Source organism: Triticum aestivum, unplaced genomic scaffold (assembly GCF_018294505.1).
Source record: "Triticum aestivum cultivar Chinese Spring unplaced genomic scaffold, IWGSC CS RefSeq v2.1 scaffold27977, whole genome shotgun sequence".
NCBI lineage: Eukaryota > Viridiplantae > Streptophyta > Magnoliopsida > Poales > Poaceae > Triticum > Triticum aestivum.
This window is the reverse complement of record NW_025228057.1, coordinates 610,950-624,961: the sequence shown is the minus strand read 5'-3', so window position 1 is coordinate 624,961 and position 14,012 is coordinate 610,950. Positions and strand designations below refer to the sequence as shown.

The 14,012-nt window shown below is 44.6% G+C and overlaps 2 protein-coding genes across 2 annotated transcripts; both read left to right on the top strand.

Annotated features, from left to right (window-relative positions):
- Window positions 1–1,034: 1,034 nt before the first annotated feature.
- On the top strand, window positions 1,035–1,607 carry LOC123172966 (histone H4). Its single transcript, XM_044589842.1, has one exon. It carries the CDS (start codon window positions 1,124–1,126, stop codon window positions 1,433–1,435), a length of 312 nt encoding a protein of 103 aa, XP_044445777.1. The 5' UTR covers window positions 1,035–1,123; the 3' UTR covers window positions 1,436–1,607.
- Window positions 1,608–4,297: 2,690 nt separating this feature from the next.
- On the top strand, window positions 4,298–5,289 carry LOC123172965 (RING-H2 finger protein ATL5). Its single transcript, XM_044589841.1, has one exon. The coding sequence runs from the start codon at window positions 4,369–4,371 to the stop codon at window positions 5,038–5,040; it is 672 nt and encodes a 223-aa protein (XP_044445776.1). The 5' UTR covers window positions 4,298–4,368; the 3' UTR covers window positions 5,041–5,289.
- The last annotated feature ends 8,723 nt before the right edge of the window (window positions 5,290–14,012 follow it).

Genomic DNA, 14,012 nt, shown 5'->3' with positions numbered 1-14,012 from the left:
TTTAAAATGTTCATGAATGTAAAAGTGTTCACATTAAAAAAAATATGATTTAAAAATTGTTTGTGAAGTTTCAAAAAGATCATTTTTTTGAAAAAAAATATATTAGAATGTCCATTTTTTAATAAAAAGCAACCGTAAAAACAAAAAAAAACTAGACAACAACCCGAGTGAAAACCAAATTAACAAACACAGAAATAGAAGAAGAAAAAAACTTATCCGAAAGCTTCACAAAACCTGCTGAAAGGGAATCTTTACATGAGTTGACTTCAGATCGAAAACAAAAGGAGAAGAGAGTGTTCAGTGTTGGCTCAGCGCCAAATAGGAAATACTACACGTGAAAGCTATCGTCAAGGGTGTAGTTATCTTCTCTTCATGCAGGCAGTTATTTTCATGTCGGGATGCACTAGAAGCAGAATTGAGTGCTTGCACAGAAGGTTTGTCATTTGCAATGCAGAGAAGTGATCTACCGGTTGAGATAGAGATGGGCTCTATTGTTGCAGGGCAGTTGATTCAAGCCAAAGAAGTTGATCGTTCGGTCTACTCATCGCTTATTAGAGAGATTAAATATCTTATGCCTGTCTGTGATTCTTGTATTACTCATGTAAATCGTAGCCAGAATAAAGTTAGCGATAGCATAGCTAAATTTGCTCGTTTAGAAGATAGAACCATGACTTGGTTTGGTTCAGGTCCTTCAATTGCTATGGAGCTAGCTACGATTGATGGGAAGGATCTTGTCAGTTGAGTAATGCAGTATTTCACCCGAAAAGAAAAAAGCTATCGTCGGCTTGAGCTGTCAACGAGCAGCTCCCAAGGCCCAAAACAATAGTCTGCTCCCTCCAGTACATCCCCAGAAAACACACCTCTTCCCGCCCAAGCCCCCGCGCCCCGCCACGTCACCGATCCGCGCCACCCCTCCCCCTCACTCCCAGCCGTCCATATCCCATCCGACGGCCCACGCCTCGCATCACGCGGATCGCCCCATCTCCTCCCCGGAAACCTCGCTGCTATAAATCCCCCACACGCCACCACCGTCCACCACACCACACCGCCGCAGCGACCACCACCAGCAACACACACACACACAGCAGCCAAGCGAAGCTCGCCGGAGAGGGAAGCGTCGAGGATGTCGGGCCGCGGCAAGGGAGGGAAGGGGCTCGGCAAGGGCGGCGCCAAGCGCCACCGGAAGGTGCTGCGCGACAACATCCAGGGCATCACCAAGCCGGCGATCCGGCGGCTGGCGCGGAGGGGCGGCGTGAAGCGCATCTCGGGGCTCATCTACGAGGAGACCCGCGGCGTGCTCAAGATCTTCCTGGAGAACGTCATCCGCGACGCCGTCACCTACACCGAGCACGCCCGCCGCAAGACCGTCACCGCCATGGACGTCGTCTACGCGCTCAAGCGCCAGGGACGCACCCTCTACGGATTCGGCGGCTAGGCCGCGCCGGTCCAGTCGAATCCGCCTCGCGCCGCCAGATTCGTATTTAGCTAGCCATCGGTTGTTCAGTGTTCATGGTCTTCGGTGTAATGGAATGGCCGCATCTCGCTGCTGTCTGTTGTTTCGATGTACTACTAGCATGGAATGGACATCTCTGCATTTTACCCCTGAATTCGTCTGCAATCTCTTGCTCTGTTGTTAAATCTTATCAGTTGGCTCTGTTAAATCTTATCAGTGCGTTCCCCATTTCCCATTGTTCGTCGCTGTAATTTTCTGCCCCCAAATAGACCGTGTTGGCTTCAGTTTGCAGTACACTCTGAACCATCCCTGCATTTCTGAATGTCAACTGTCAAATGCCCACCATGAGCTGATTTGATACTCAGATGAAAAATCCTGGAATAGCATATGCTTTCTCCAATTCCATGTCTGTTAATACATTTTTAACCTGTGCTTTGCCAATTGAACCTAGTCTCAAAAATGGATGTGCTGCCCATTTGAGACCCGAGTGCCTGACCTGAACATGTGAACTGTGACGGGAAGCTGCTGGTCTCTTTTCTTTTTTGTTGTTGCTTGTTTTCGAAAATAGAAGTTGACCATCTGATGCATCTTTGAACTGTGATAAGAGGCAGCTGACTTCTGTGGCCGAACATAGATTTTTGAGTACCAGTCACATCTTTCTTTTAACCGCGATAAGGAGCAATTGTTTTGTTTGTCTGAAACAGGGTATGAGCTGAATGCAGTTGGAAGTTGGAATACCTGAACTGGAGTGGAGCTCAAGATGCAAACATGAAATACTGAATGGTGAGATTTCAGGTTTCCCATGTACCAATAAACCAATAAACCAATACTGTATTTTTCATTTCACGATGGCACAGTAGCAGCACCCTTGTACATTTGGTAACTCCTGTACCTTTAAACATTAACAGAGATGATTCATTGTCATATTGGCGCCATACCATCTGAAATTTACATTTCAGAGACAAATTTGACAAGTTCCAAACCAACCGATTTTCCAAACTGAACCGTACTGGAGATTTACCGGTATAATTGTATTAGCAACTTTGGTCTGTTTACACAGTGTGGAATAGTACTCTTAAAAGTTATAATGAGTTTAGGAACATGAAAACGGTGCACAAGCTATGATATACTCCCTCTCTTCATCAATATAAGATATTTTTTAGACTAATGAGGTAGTATTAGACAGAGTTTCGGCATTTGCATTAGTGCTTTCACTATCTCAGTATATGTAAAAAGATTACACTTACATCATGAAAATTACACGTGAGCAAAATAGGGTCGCAGATCGGTTGGCTTGTTATAGTCGTACGGAGAGTGCTACTACTGTATGGCTACAATTTGGGCCGCCATGTATCGAGGATCTTCTGCCTCTCGATTGTAACTCTATTATTTTGGAATAAAACTCTATTCTCCTCGCAAAAAAGAAGTAGAAAAATTACACTTACATCGTCTATGATAATTGAAAGAAGAAAACTAAGGAGGGGGTTGGGTAGCCAAGTCTCAGGTTCCTATTGCAGATCAACGATGCATCTTGCCGGGAATTGTAGCTCAAATCTGAGGTAGCGAGATTACAATGCCACATCTCGGAGTACTCCCTCTTGCGCATTTTCAATCTAGCCGGCCTTGGACGGTAATGATTTTTATTTTTTGCCCTAGTTTCTATTGTTTCTTTATATGATCTTTGAGTGATCTAGGCGATAGAACGGTATTTTGCAAAGAGAAAATCGATCACTAGATTCAAATAATGATTGAGGCCCGTCATGATTGCCCGTCACACTTTGGCAAAGTGCATCGAATTTACTGCAAGTGGTGTCCCGAAGCCATCTAAGCATAGAGAAATTAATTTAGACGAGTCACCTTATGATCTGGATATGATTGGAAGAAATTTCAAACACAAAGAAATCAAGTTACGAAGTTATTTCAGTATCACTATTTATAATAGGTAAACAAGTGATTTTATAATTTATCCAACATGTATATCCTACCCTCTTCTTTTTTTAGTTTAACAAAATATGTGGTAAGCGATATCATCATATGTCTATTAGCTATGTTGGTCTGAGTGTTATATTTTTGTTGTAAGAAGGTGTAAAATTAGAGTTTACATTTAGTTATTTTGTATGAAATCCTCGTATTGAGTGAACCCAATGGCTAAATTTTCTGGCTCCGCCCGTGGCAGCCATACAAACGGCGGATCAACTCTTGCCTGACTAGCTACAAAAGTAAATAAATGGGCCGTGGACAGGCAAATTAGCGAGTTTTTTTTAAATGTTTGTCAGTTGTTGCAAGAGGAAAGCGTCAAGTAGCTGGACATGGAGTTTTTTATTTTTTGGAAAAATAGCTGGACATGGAGTTTTGTCTCCCCGTTCACATGCACCATGTGAACAGTAAGCCAAAGAGGCGACGTTTCCGAAGACTGCCCGCGTTGCCTCTCACACTGGTCTCCGTTGTCACTTATCACCGCCGTCTCCTCTGTGGAACTTTTTTTGCCCAAAGTCCAAGTCGCGGAGGGAGAAAAGACTTGGAAGCTGCAAGTAAAGAAAAAAGATCACTCCAGTCAACTCATCACTCCCGCCGCGTCAACTCCGATCATGGTCGTACGCGCCTAATCACTGTCACTGTTAAAGCTAAGCTTCACATCGGTGCCGTCCATTTGGCCTACGTCCACGTACGGGCAGTCAGTCTTCAGAGCGTGCCCCCCACGACCCGCCAAAAGAAAAACAGTACGTACAGTAATAATTTTACGTCTTGGCGACCACATCTTAGTCATATTTTATACTACGTGTGTATAAGTAATGGAGTTGCACCGACGAAAACCTCACACTGCTCCGGAACGAGCCGCCCAGATAAAAAAGCAGTCATAGTTACAATCATTTTGGTTTCGGGCGTGTGCAGCTATACGCTACGTACAATCTACCATGGGCGTCGGCGACGGCGCACGCGCCAGCACCAATGGCCCGCCGCCGCTCCCATGCGTCGGCGTTGTAGTGGTCCCCGGGGTGCGCACCGAACAGATGGGGGATCCGTCGAGCTACGTCGTCGCCGGCAAGCTCCTGGTCGCCGCGGCCGGGGCGCTCGCGGGCGTCCTCCTGGCCCTCGTCGCGCTGCACGCGTACACCGGCACCCGGCGCCGGCGCTCGCGCGACCGCCTCCGTCTCCGCCACAGCCTGCATGCCATCTCCGACGGCGCCGTCCACGGCGGCGTGGCGGTGGCGCCTTCGCCGCGGGGGCTGGACCCCGCGGTGCTCCGCGCGCTCCCCGTGGCCGCCGCGGGCGACGGGGCCGGGAACTGCGCGGTGTGCCTCGCGGGGCTCGAGCGCGGCGAGGAGGCGCGCGCGCTGCCGCGGTGCGGCCACCGGTTCCACGTGGGGTGCATCGACGCGTGGTTCCGCGGGAACTCCACGTGCCCGCTGTGCCGCGCGGACGTCGAGGCGCCGGACGACGATGCCGAGGCTGAGGTGCGCGTAGACGTGGAGACGGGGGACGCCGCGGTCAAGGGCGGTGCGCCGGTGATGAAGAGGCTGTCGAGCGGCACGGATCTTGACAAGACGAGGCGGGCCTTTGCGTGCACCCGATCTGCGTCCTTCTGACATGCATGCTCGAGCCAAACAGTTTTGGGGTGTTTATTCCGTCGGACCGTGAATATCCTTTTGTTGATCATACTCGGCGTGTCTGGTCTCTACGTGTACAAATCTGGCAGATAGATATGTGTTGCAAGTATGATATTAAAAAGGACATGTGATTGAGTACATGGGGAGGAGTGTCATAGTCATGCCCGGAGAACGTAGCCGATGTTCGGTATCATGTTTTGTGATTGCTTGTCGTTGATAGATTGATTTGCGCCTCCAATTTCTAACACTTGTTATGACACATGACTTTAGTTATGTATACCGCTAATAAAGTTATAGTAGAGGGCAGGGCGGCAACCATGGAAATGCATTGGAAATGTTGAAGACGCACTTGAGTAGTAAAATGTATTGAAATAATTTTGAATTGTATTGAAATTAAGTAAAACACATTCCTAAATTAATTGAAATCATTATGTCATGAAATTCAAAATCAAACATTTTAACAGTTTTTCTAAATTTTCTTCAAGAAAATTAATTTCTGATAATTTGAAACTTTAGTCATTATTTCAATTGTACACTTGTATGTACTTCCTGCGTTTCTGGTATTCTCTTCAAATATCAAATGATACAATATTGCATTCAAATAAATGTGAGTATACCGCATAAATGCCGAAGCAAATGCAAAAGGTTTAGAAAAAAATAACATCCAATCATTGACATCCATTGCTGCAAGTAGATCGAAGTGTTGAACAAGTAATCAACGGGATGAATGGAAATGCAATGCTAGAAATTATTTTGTTCCACATCTTCCAAAGGGCCCACAGCTAAGCTACAAGGGTGATCCATTCCTATCATGCCCAAACTAACCCGGTTGCAATGCATAGGAAGAACATATTATCCGCATATGAGGAAGTTCACACACAAACCATTCCTCGGACTATCTTCTTATGCACTTAAAGTCTAGAAGGAAGCTTGTCTAACATCAGTTGCCAGATAAAGATCTTGATCTTCAAGGGAATTTTGACCCCCAAAACTCTTCATGATATCAATGGCCTCCCCAGAAACTGTTCATGATATAAATGACCTCCCTTATTGTGATCATATTCTATTTAAAGACCTAGAATTCGCAATACGCCAAATGATGATGCCCTCCCCCGGATTAAGCTGGTAAGCGCTCATTTCTAACAATAGTGCAACCCATCTATGATAATCCTCCTCCTCAAAGTTAGTGTGAAGGAACCTTCCAACATCCATTCTGAAAGTCTATTGAAGTCGTTAATCAAGGTGAACACACTTACTAAACAAGGTCAAGAAAGTGAGCCATAAGACAGTTAAGGCTTCTGTTATGTCTCCAAAAGGAAGCGAGGATGCGGCTGTTCAAAGTGCTGCAACTACGACAACCAGCCAGCAAGCTCCGACAACTCAGAGGCCGATAGATGAAGCCGCAAGTCAGAAAGCCACATCACCGGCAAAAAGCAAGGTTTACCAGAAAAGAGCAGCAAAGAAGCAAAACAGGGCAACTGATCATATTCTGCAAGCAACTGAACAGAAAAAGCAAGCAACTGTTGAATCAGCAAAGACTGAAAACAGAGCAACTGGTGCTACCTTTGAAGCAACTCAGCAAAAAACTCAGGCAACCAGAATGAGCATGCAGGCGGCAACTGCCTAGGAATCAGCAGCCCCTCCCACGCAAAGTACGGAGGCAACTGATGTGCTTGAGGAAGCAACCCCTGAGCAGGAGCAAGCAACTGCCCAGGAATCAACAGACAAGCCTCCGGTACTCTCCAACAAGAAGCGTGCTCTGCAAAGGGGAAAGAAATATCATTCCATGATATTAGGGACATCAACGAGCTGCTTGGGAAGTGTGTGAGCCCAGGTTCGACGCCACCGCTCGTGAGGAGTAATTCAGCTGGCACCATACCTGTAATACGGACATCAGCTTCCATCAATCTACCAGCAAACAAAGGAGCATGCGATTTAGGTGAAGAAGCACGATTGCTGCAAAGATCAAAGTCTGGGAGTGTTGTGTGGGATGTTTACTGTCCAGCTCCACCTTTCGATCTTGGGATAGATGAGCCAACAGGAATAACAGGCGAGGAGGGCAAGGCAGCAGAGGATAAGGGGGTGGCAAACGCACCTGCCACCGGTGACATTGAGTGGGGAATTGACTGGGGCAAGATGGATTTCGATGAAGTTATCGAGGGGGCAGTGAAAAATGCTGTAGGACAGAGTGCGGGGCACATGTCACCTGCCGGTTTCAGCACACCAATCGAAGTTGCAAAAACTACCGATGAGGGGGAATCATCGAGCAAAGGTGCAACCAGCAGCTCGGAAGAGCCCATTCCTGAGAAGCGCGAGAGGAGGATACTGAAAGCTCCACCATCACAGAGGTCACCATATGTGAATGTAGAGATGAGGAAGGATTTCACACGCAATGCAGAGACAAACAGAGTGTACGCACTGATTCTGTTTTTTGGAGGAGGAGGAGGGACGAGAAGGACGTCGCAGGGTGAGGATACAACGTGTGTGTTTCTTCCAGTAGCCACTTTTTTTCCTGCTTTTTTCTTTTTGCATGCAATGATCTCTCCTATTGTTATTTTTCTCAACAGAGCATTCCTTTTGTTCTACAGGCCGCATATCATAAACTATCGTGGTTACATTTGCACAATCAAGGAGCTTGCTCAATCAATGAGGAAGGCAGGATGGATGAAGACACATGTCTTTGAGTTAGGGATTGAAGCAATCATGTACAACAGACACGAGGGGTCCAAGAAAATAATCATGCCTGTTAGGTTTTCGGTAAGAGAAATAAAACCCATAGTTTTTTCCTTTTTTTTTGTTTTGGGACTGAAGTTGTTTCTTTATCATCTCAATCTACATTTCTTCATAGACTTGGCTTCAAAGACTCGATCTCGATGTGAAGGAGCTGCATGACAAGTTCAAAGAATCAAACCGTTTGGATGAGCAAGACATGGTATGCTTGGTGTGTTTACTAGTTGTTTCCCTTTTAAAAACATTTTTTAGTTTGTCTATAATCGTGTGTGTTTGTTGTCTAAATTTCTATGACCTGCGACACATCATTATGATGGCTTTAGGTGCATGTACAACCCCCTGCTGTGCATGTACAAACCACCCCTACTGTGTACCTACTATAATAGCCCCCTCAAGTTATGAGTGAGCAGTATCTGTCAATTGGCTTTTCTTTACATATAAGTTGCCTGTTATAGTTTGCATTGTTCCCTAAAAAGTGCATGGTTATAGTGACTTTTTTTCTGCACAGGTTGAAAACCAAGAGCATTGCCTGTGCTTTGTTGTTCAGAAGTCAGTTTTTTTTCTTTATTTTTGGTTTTACATATCTGTCGCACTTACTCAAGTAAAGATGCTCCTACCAACTCAGGGTTGCCTGAAATCACATCAGAAAGTTGGTGTTTTTTCTAAGATAATTTTTTTGAGAAGCTGATATCAGGAAATCATAGGAGTTGCTTGAAATCACATCATAAGTTGCTCATAAAAACCCACAGAGTTGCCTAATAAGCCATTTGCCGAAGCTTCATACACATGTCAGAAGTTTTTTGATGTTTTTAGTGTTTTGAGAGCTATATCAGAAGTTGCCTAAAATTTTAGAGAGTTGCCTAAAAATCATATCAGATGTTGGTCCTAAAAACATATAGAGTTGCCCAATATTATATCGGCAGTTGATGTCCTTTGTTATGCTGACATGGTTGTTTTTCTTGAAGGTTATGATTCCTGTGCTTGAAAATTTAGACCCAGAGAACGCCGATGGTGCACACCACTACTGGCTACTCAACATCAATCTGAGGGACAAAAGGTTCGAAGTGTTTGACTCATGGATGATGTTAAAGAAAAGCAAGAGGCTGGATGATGTTGCAAGGGCTATTGTAGCAGCAGTCCATGTGTTGTGGGACAAATACTATCCAAAACAAGCAAAGGCAATGGACAAGTTCCCGCTTGTGGATATCGATGCACCAAAGCAGACTGTATCATAAGGACTAACCCACCTACATACATCTCGATGTTATAAGACGTAGTTTTTGCCTTTTTTTGCAAGTGCTTTCTTGACATTTGGTTTTTGCAGCGGTGATTGTAGCATATTCGCATTGATGGTCGCGTTATTATGGAACGGGACGTGGCTCCCGAACTACGAACAAAGCGACATACCAAACATCAGGAAGAAGATGACCATATCCATGCTGAAGTGTGACCTGAACAAGATTCTATGGCAGGAGATCCTCAAACCGGCCAACAAGTGAACGAATAACTAGGTACATTTTTTTCCTGATCAATGTGTTCCATTAGAAAATATCAATGCGAATACTAATGTGTTCCATTAGAAAACTCACAAAAGTTTGTCCCAAACCACCTATAACAAGTTTGCATAAATCACAAGCGTCCATAGGTTTTGCAAGTTTATGAGTAAGGAATATAAGCACAAATGTCAAGCATCCACCTCCACACAGTCTCCAATTTGTGAATTTAAAGCTAGGAAAACACATAAATTAAAACAAGTCCATGCAAATCATTTCATAGTTTTTTTTTGAAACTGGCAGTTGCTTGATTTCCCTTCTACATCTGCTCAGAAACCAGACCACAATTGCTTCATCTACCAGGACACTGTTGCTTTTTTTTACTTCAGCTAGTTTTGTAAGCCCAGGGGTCATTATCTCCATGTGGTAACAATCACAACAGCTTCCCTAGGCATGTCACAGTAGTGTGATCGATTGATTCACAAATGCTGCACTTGTTATTTTTCTTAGGGTGTAGCTCCAGGGCTGATTTGAAGCGCCTGCTGCGGCTGCGCCCTTTTGTGACTAAACGAGGTGGATCCATAGGAGCAGGGGGGCAGGAGGTTGGTTTTGAACCACTTGGGGCATTAGGGTTTGATGCTTCCCTAGCCCGAGCCGCTTCTCGGGCTGCCTTTAGCCTCTTCTTCCTCAGTTTATTCAGCTTAGTAACCTCAATATCTGCTGCTTTCATGTGCCTCCTAACTGCAGCGGCTGCCTCATCACTAGTCATTGCCTTCTTGGCTAGCTTTGCAAAATCCATTGTCAGAGTCACTTGCCAAACTTGGTTCTCTGACTCAGCGGGCAAGTCCCGCAGAGGGCCCTCGTTAGTTGGCGGTGGTGCACTTGGCACTGCATCTTGCGTCCAGCGGCGCTTTTAGTAGTGTTCAGGTATCTCATTAACACCAAGGTGTGTGAAGATTTTCAAGACATGGCAACAAAGCATGCCGTCCCTATGCCACTTGCAACATTCACAATCATAGATAGCTGGCTCTGGTCTCACTGTGACTAGGTACTTCCTTGAGCCATACCCTAGAACTTCTTCTATATTGGGCTCAAGGTAATAGAAGTTGATTCCAGCGGGATGCACATCGTACTGGCCAGTCATCTGAAACTCAGTTCTAAATTTCACATAGATGTCCCTAGTGTATGCTTTGTAGGCATGCCTCTCAATGGGGAAACACGACCATCTTTGTGCGTCTAGATGCTCTGTCCGGTAGTTGTTCCCGCCCTCCCTCACGAGTATGTGTACCTGAATCTTCTCATATTGCTTGACGAAGTTGAGAATTGACTTGTGTGGGTTCACATAGCGCTTCAACACAGCATTGAACCCTTCGCTGCGTTGCATTGACTGAAAGAAAGGGAAGAACCTGAATTTGAAGTAACAAGGCGCCCATGTAGCCCGGCATTCATAGAGTTTCTCAAAGTGACCATGCATAAGACCTTCATATTTCAACTGAAGTGCAGCCCATTTCCTTTCAAATTCAGCCGGGGTGAAACTGAAGTCAATGCATTCATTGAAGTCTTTTACCAAATCCGGGTTCCTAGCCAACACAGGCCCAAGCTTCTCTTGTGCTTTCTTCATTATATGCCAACGGTAGCAACGGTGAATCATTGTCAGGAACTTCCTCTTGATAGATTGTGCCATAGCAACATCTTGGTCCGTGATGATGTTGTCCGGAGCCAAACCATCCATTGCTTCTAGGAAAGCATCAAACAACCAGTCATAACTTGAGGCTAGTTCCTGCCGGACAAATCCACACCCAAGCATAATTGACTGCCCATGTCTGTTGATGCCAATGAAGGGGTAAACGACATACTGTACATGTTCGTGAGATAAGTTGCATCAAATGATATGCAATCATGATAAGCCTCCGCGTATGCTTTCCGTGCCGCACCATCCACCCAAAACAAATTTTCCGTCCTGCCTTCCGCATCTGTCTTGCATTTAAAGAAGAATCCTGGGTCGTTTTCCATCACCTTGCAAAAGTAGTTTAGTGTTTCTTCAATGTCAATGTCCTTAGTTGGGGCATTGACCTTCGAATAGTGGTTATGGATGGCTTTAGTTGTGTACGAAACAATCAACTCCGAGCCGTAGTATGATGACATTATCATCATCATCTTTCCTGCCATAAAAAAATAGAAACTTGTGTTAGGACTAACCACAATACAGCGAGCAACTTGTTTTTATAGAGAACTTAAAGTAACAATTATGCATAAGTAGAACAAGAACCAAGCCTGTATCCCACCAAGTTTTTTTTTCTGCTGGGTGATGTCTTTTATTTATTTATTAGAGTTGCACGGAAAATGAACATAGTTGCCTCAGTTTACTGTTCAAGTTGCCAGTTTTTCTCCCTGATCAGGGTTGCCCATGAACCCTAAGCACCTTATACTAGGATAGGAAAGAAATCGAAGTAGTTGAGGTAGGAATAGGCAACACCAAGGTTTTATGCTGGGCATGATTTTTTTAATTACCAGAGTTGCACAAAAAATGAACATAGTTGCATAAAAAATGAACATAGTTGGCTCATGTCAAAGTACTTGATGCATGAATAAGTAACAATTCTGTGGTAACAAGATTTAATCCAATGTGAGTTGTAACTGCTATCAAGTTGCAGTCGTTTAGGTGAGTCAGAATTTTTTTCTCTTCCGGCGGGATGCCTTGGTGAGAATGGAGGTATTTTGAAAGTGATGGCTTGTCAATCAGTGGATGGTTGTGATCTGCAATAAAAGTGATAACCTCCCATCTGTCATGTTTAAGCTTCACCACCATCTTAGCACGACATTTTGTTTGCTTCACGGTTTCTCGCTTCCTCTTCTTCTTGAAAGTGTGTTCCTCGACATCCTCTTCAACATCTTGTTCAGGAGAACTCGGGCGTGTAGTGTTTTTGCTTGACGAGGCAACATCCGGGATCCCAACCCTCTCTACTGGTTTGCGGAACTTGTTACAGCAGAATTGCTGTTTTTCCAGCACGCCTGTGTAGGCCGACCTGTAAGACGTATTCGACTTGATTGAAAAGCCCTCCATCAAAGCGTAACGATTGTAGTGTTCCCTCGCATCCTCTAATGTGTCGAAGCGCATGCCAACATAAGGTTGTTGTGGCTGTGACCCAGCTTCTTCGTCTCCCAACTCATGTGCCTCATGAACTAAAGCATTAGCAGGAGCAACCATTGGTGGGGGAGCAGCAACACGATTGTCCGGGACATGAGTAGTGTTAGAGCCAACATTGGGGTCAAGAGACTCACAAACCTCCTCCTTCAAATGTTGATGCTCCTGCTCATCTCCTTCATGCAAGAATGGTGCACCCAACTCGACTGAAATATTGATGGACTCTGCGTCAAGCAGTGGTTCATTCAGATCAATCATCATGAACAATCAACCTGCAACAAACCGTGTGTTAGCCCACCACAAAAGCATGCATGACCTTTTTTGAACAAACTAGTTGTAGAATATAAAGGAGAAACTATAAACACTTGTTTAGGCAACTATAAAGTTAAACAGAGGCAATTTCTATCTTCTTTTTCTCTCAAAAGTTTCTTGTTTCTTCTTTTTTGCTTATATGTTTTATGTTTCTACCAGTATGGCACACATATATCGCAGCAAAGATTTGTTTTACATGACATGCGCTGATTCATTTGTGCCTTTTTTCAGCAGCAGATTACAACTTTTGATGATGGGAAACAACGTGCATATCTGACGGAGAGCTTACCAGGAGCAGGAGGCCTATCATTTGATGTAGTTTATGTCTTTTTTTAGTGAGACCATATGCAATGTAGCAATGTATCTTAGTGTGGGATTGTTCGAATCTGTTTATCACGTGTCCTTTGTTTTGTGTGTTTGTCGTTTGTGTCTTTTTTAGCGAGAACCATACTGATATGGCAAAAGTTGTGTGTTAACACATGCAAGTTACTACTTTCTACCCCTGCTTCTAACATGAGTTTTATGTTCTTGATAGTGCATGCTTTAATGCATAGGGAAGTTACATGTGTTTTAGTACTAGAGTTGCCATGTTCTTACATCTAGTAGAGGCAACTCTAGAATTTGAACAACTACACTTGCACAGCTCTTTTTTATCAGAGTTGCTTAAAAAAATGAACATAGTTGCCTCAGTTAGCTGTTCGAGTTGTCAGGTTTGTTTCCTAACCAGGGTCGCTCATGAACCCCAACCACCTTATACTAGGATAGGAAAGAAAGCCAAGCAGGTTTCAATGCATACAATATAGAGAAATTATGTTTTGGTGTTGCAATGCACCTGCAAAACTGTGTGGTCCTGCATTTTGTTACACACTAGAGTTGCCCTATTTTTGTACAGGTGTTGCTTTTTTGTATCATAACAGTTGCTCAAGATGCATGCCATACATAGGGTTGGCTCAAAGCGGTCTACACGTTTCTTTTTCACCAGATCAAAAGAACAAACTAAAAAACTGGTCTAGTTGATGTTCAAGCAGGGAAGGGCTGGGGTAGTTGAGTAGGGAAGAGAGAGGAGTCGGGTGGAGGTGGTGCTTACCTTTTTGGGGGGAGGTAGGTCTCTTTTTTTCTCTCCAGATCTGATTTTTGGAGCAAGGAGGAGGAAGGAGATGTTCCTGCGTCGGCTTTGTTCTTCAAGACGCCATTGATGGGGCAGATCTTGTTTAGAGGAAGAAAGGAGGAGCAAGGAGGAAGAAGGGGACGCTTGCGTGGGCTTGTCTTGC

What these genes read in the sequence shown, in the direction of transcription:
- LOC123172965 (XM_044589841.1), top strand. Translation starts at nt 4,369, where the DNA reads ATGGGCGTCGGCGACGGCGCACGCGCCAGCACCAATGGCCCGCCGCCG.
- LOC123172966 (XM_044589842.1), top strand. Translation starts at nt 1,124, where the DNA reads ATGTCGGGCCGCGGCAAGGGAGGGAAGGGGCTCGGCAAGGGCGGCGCC.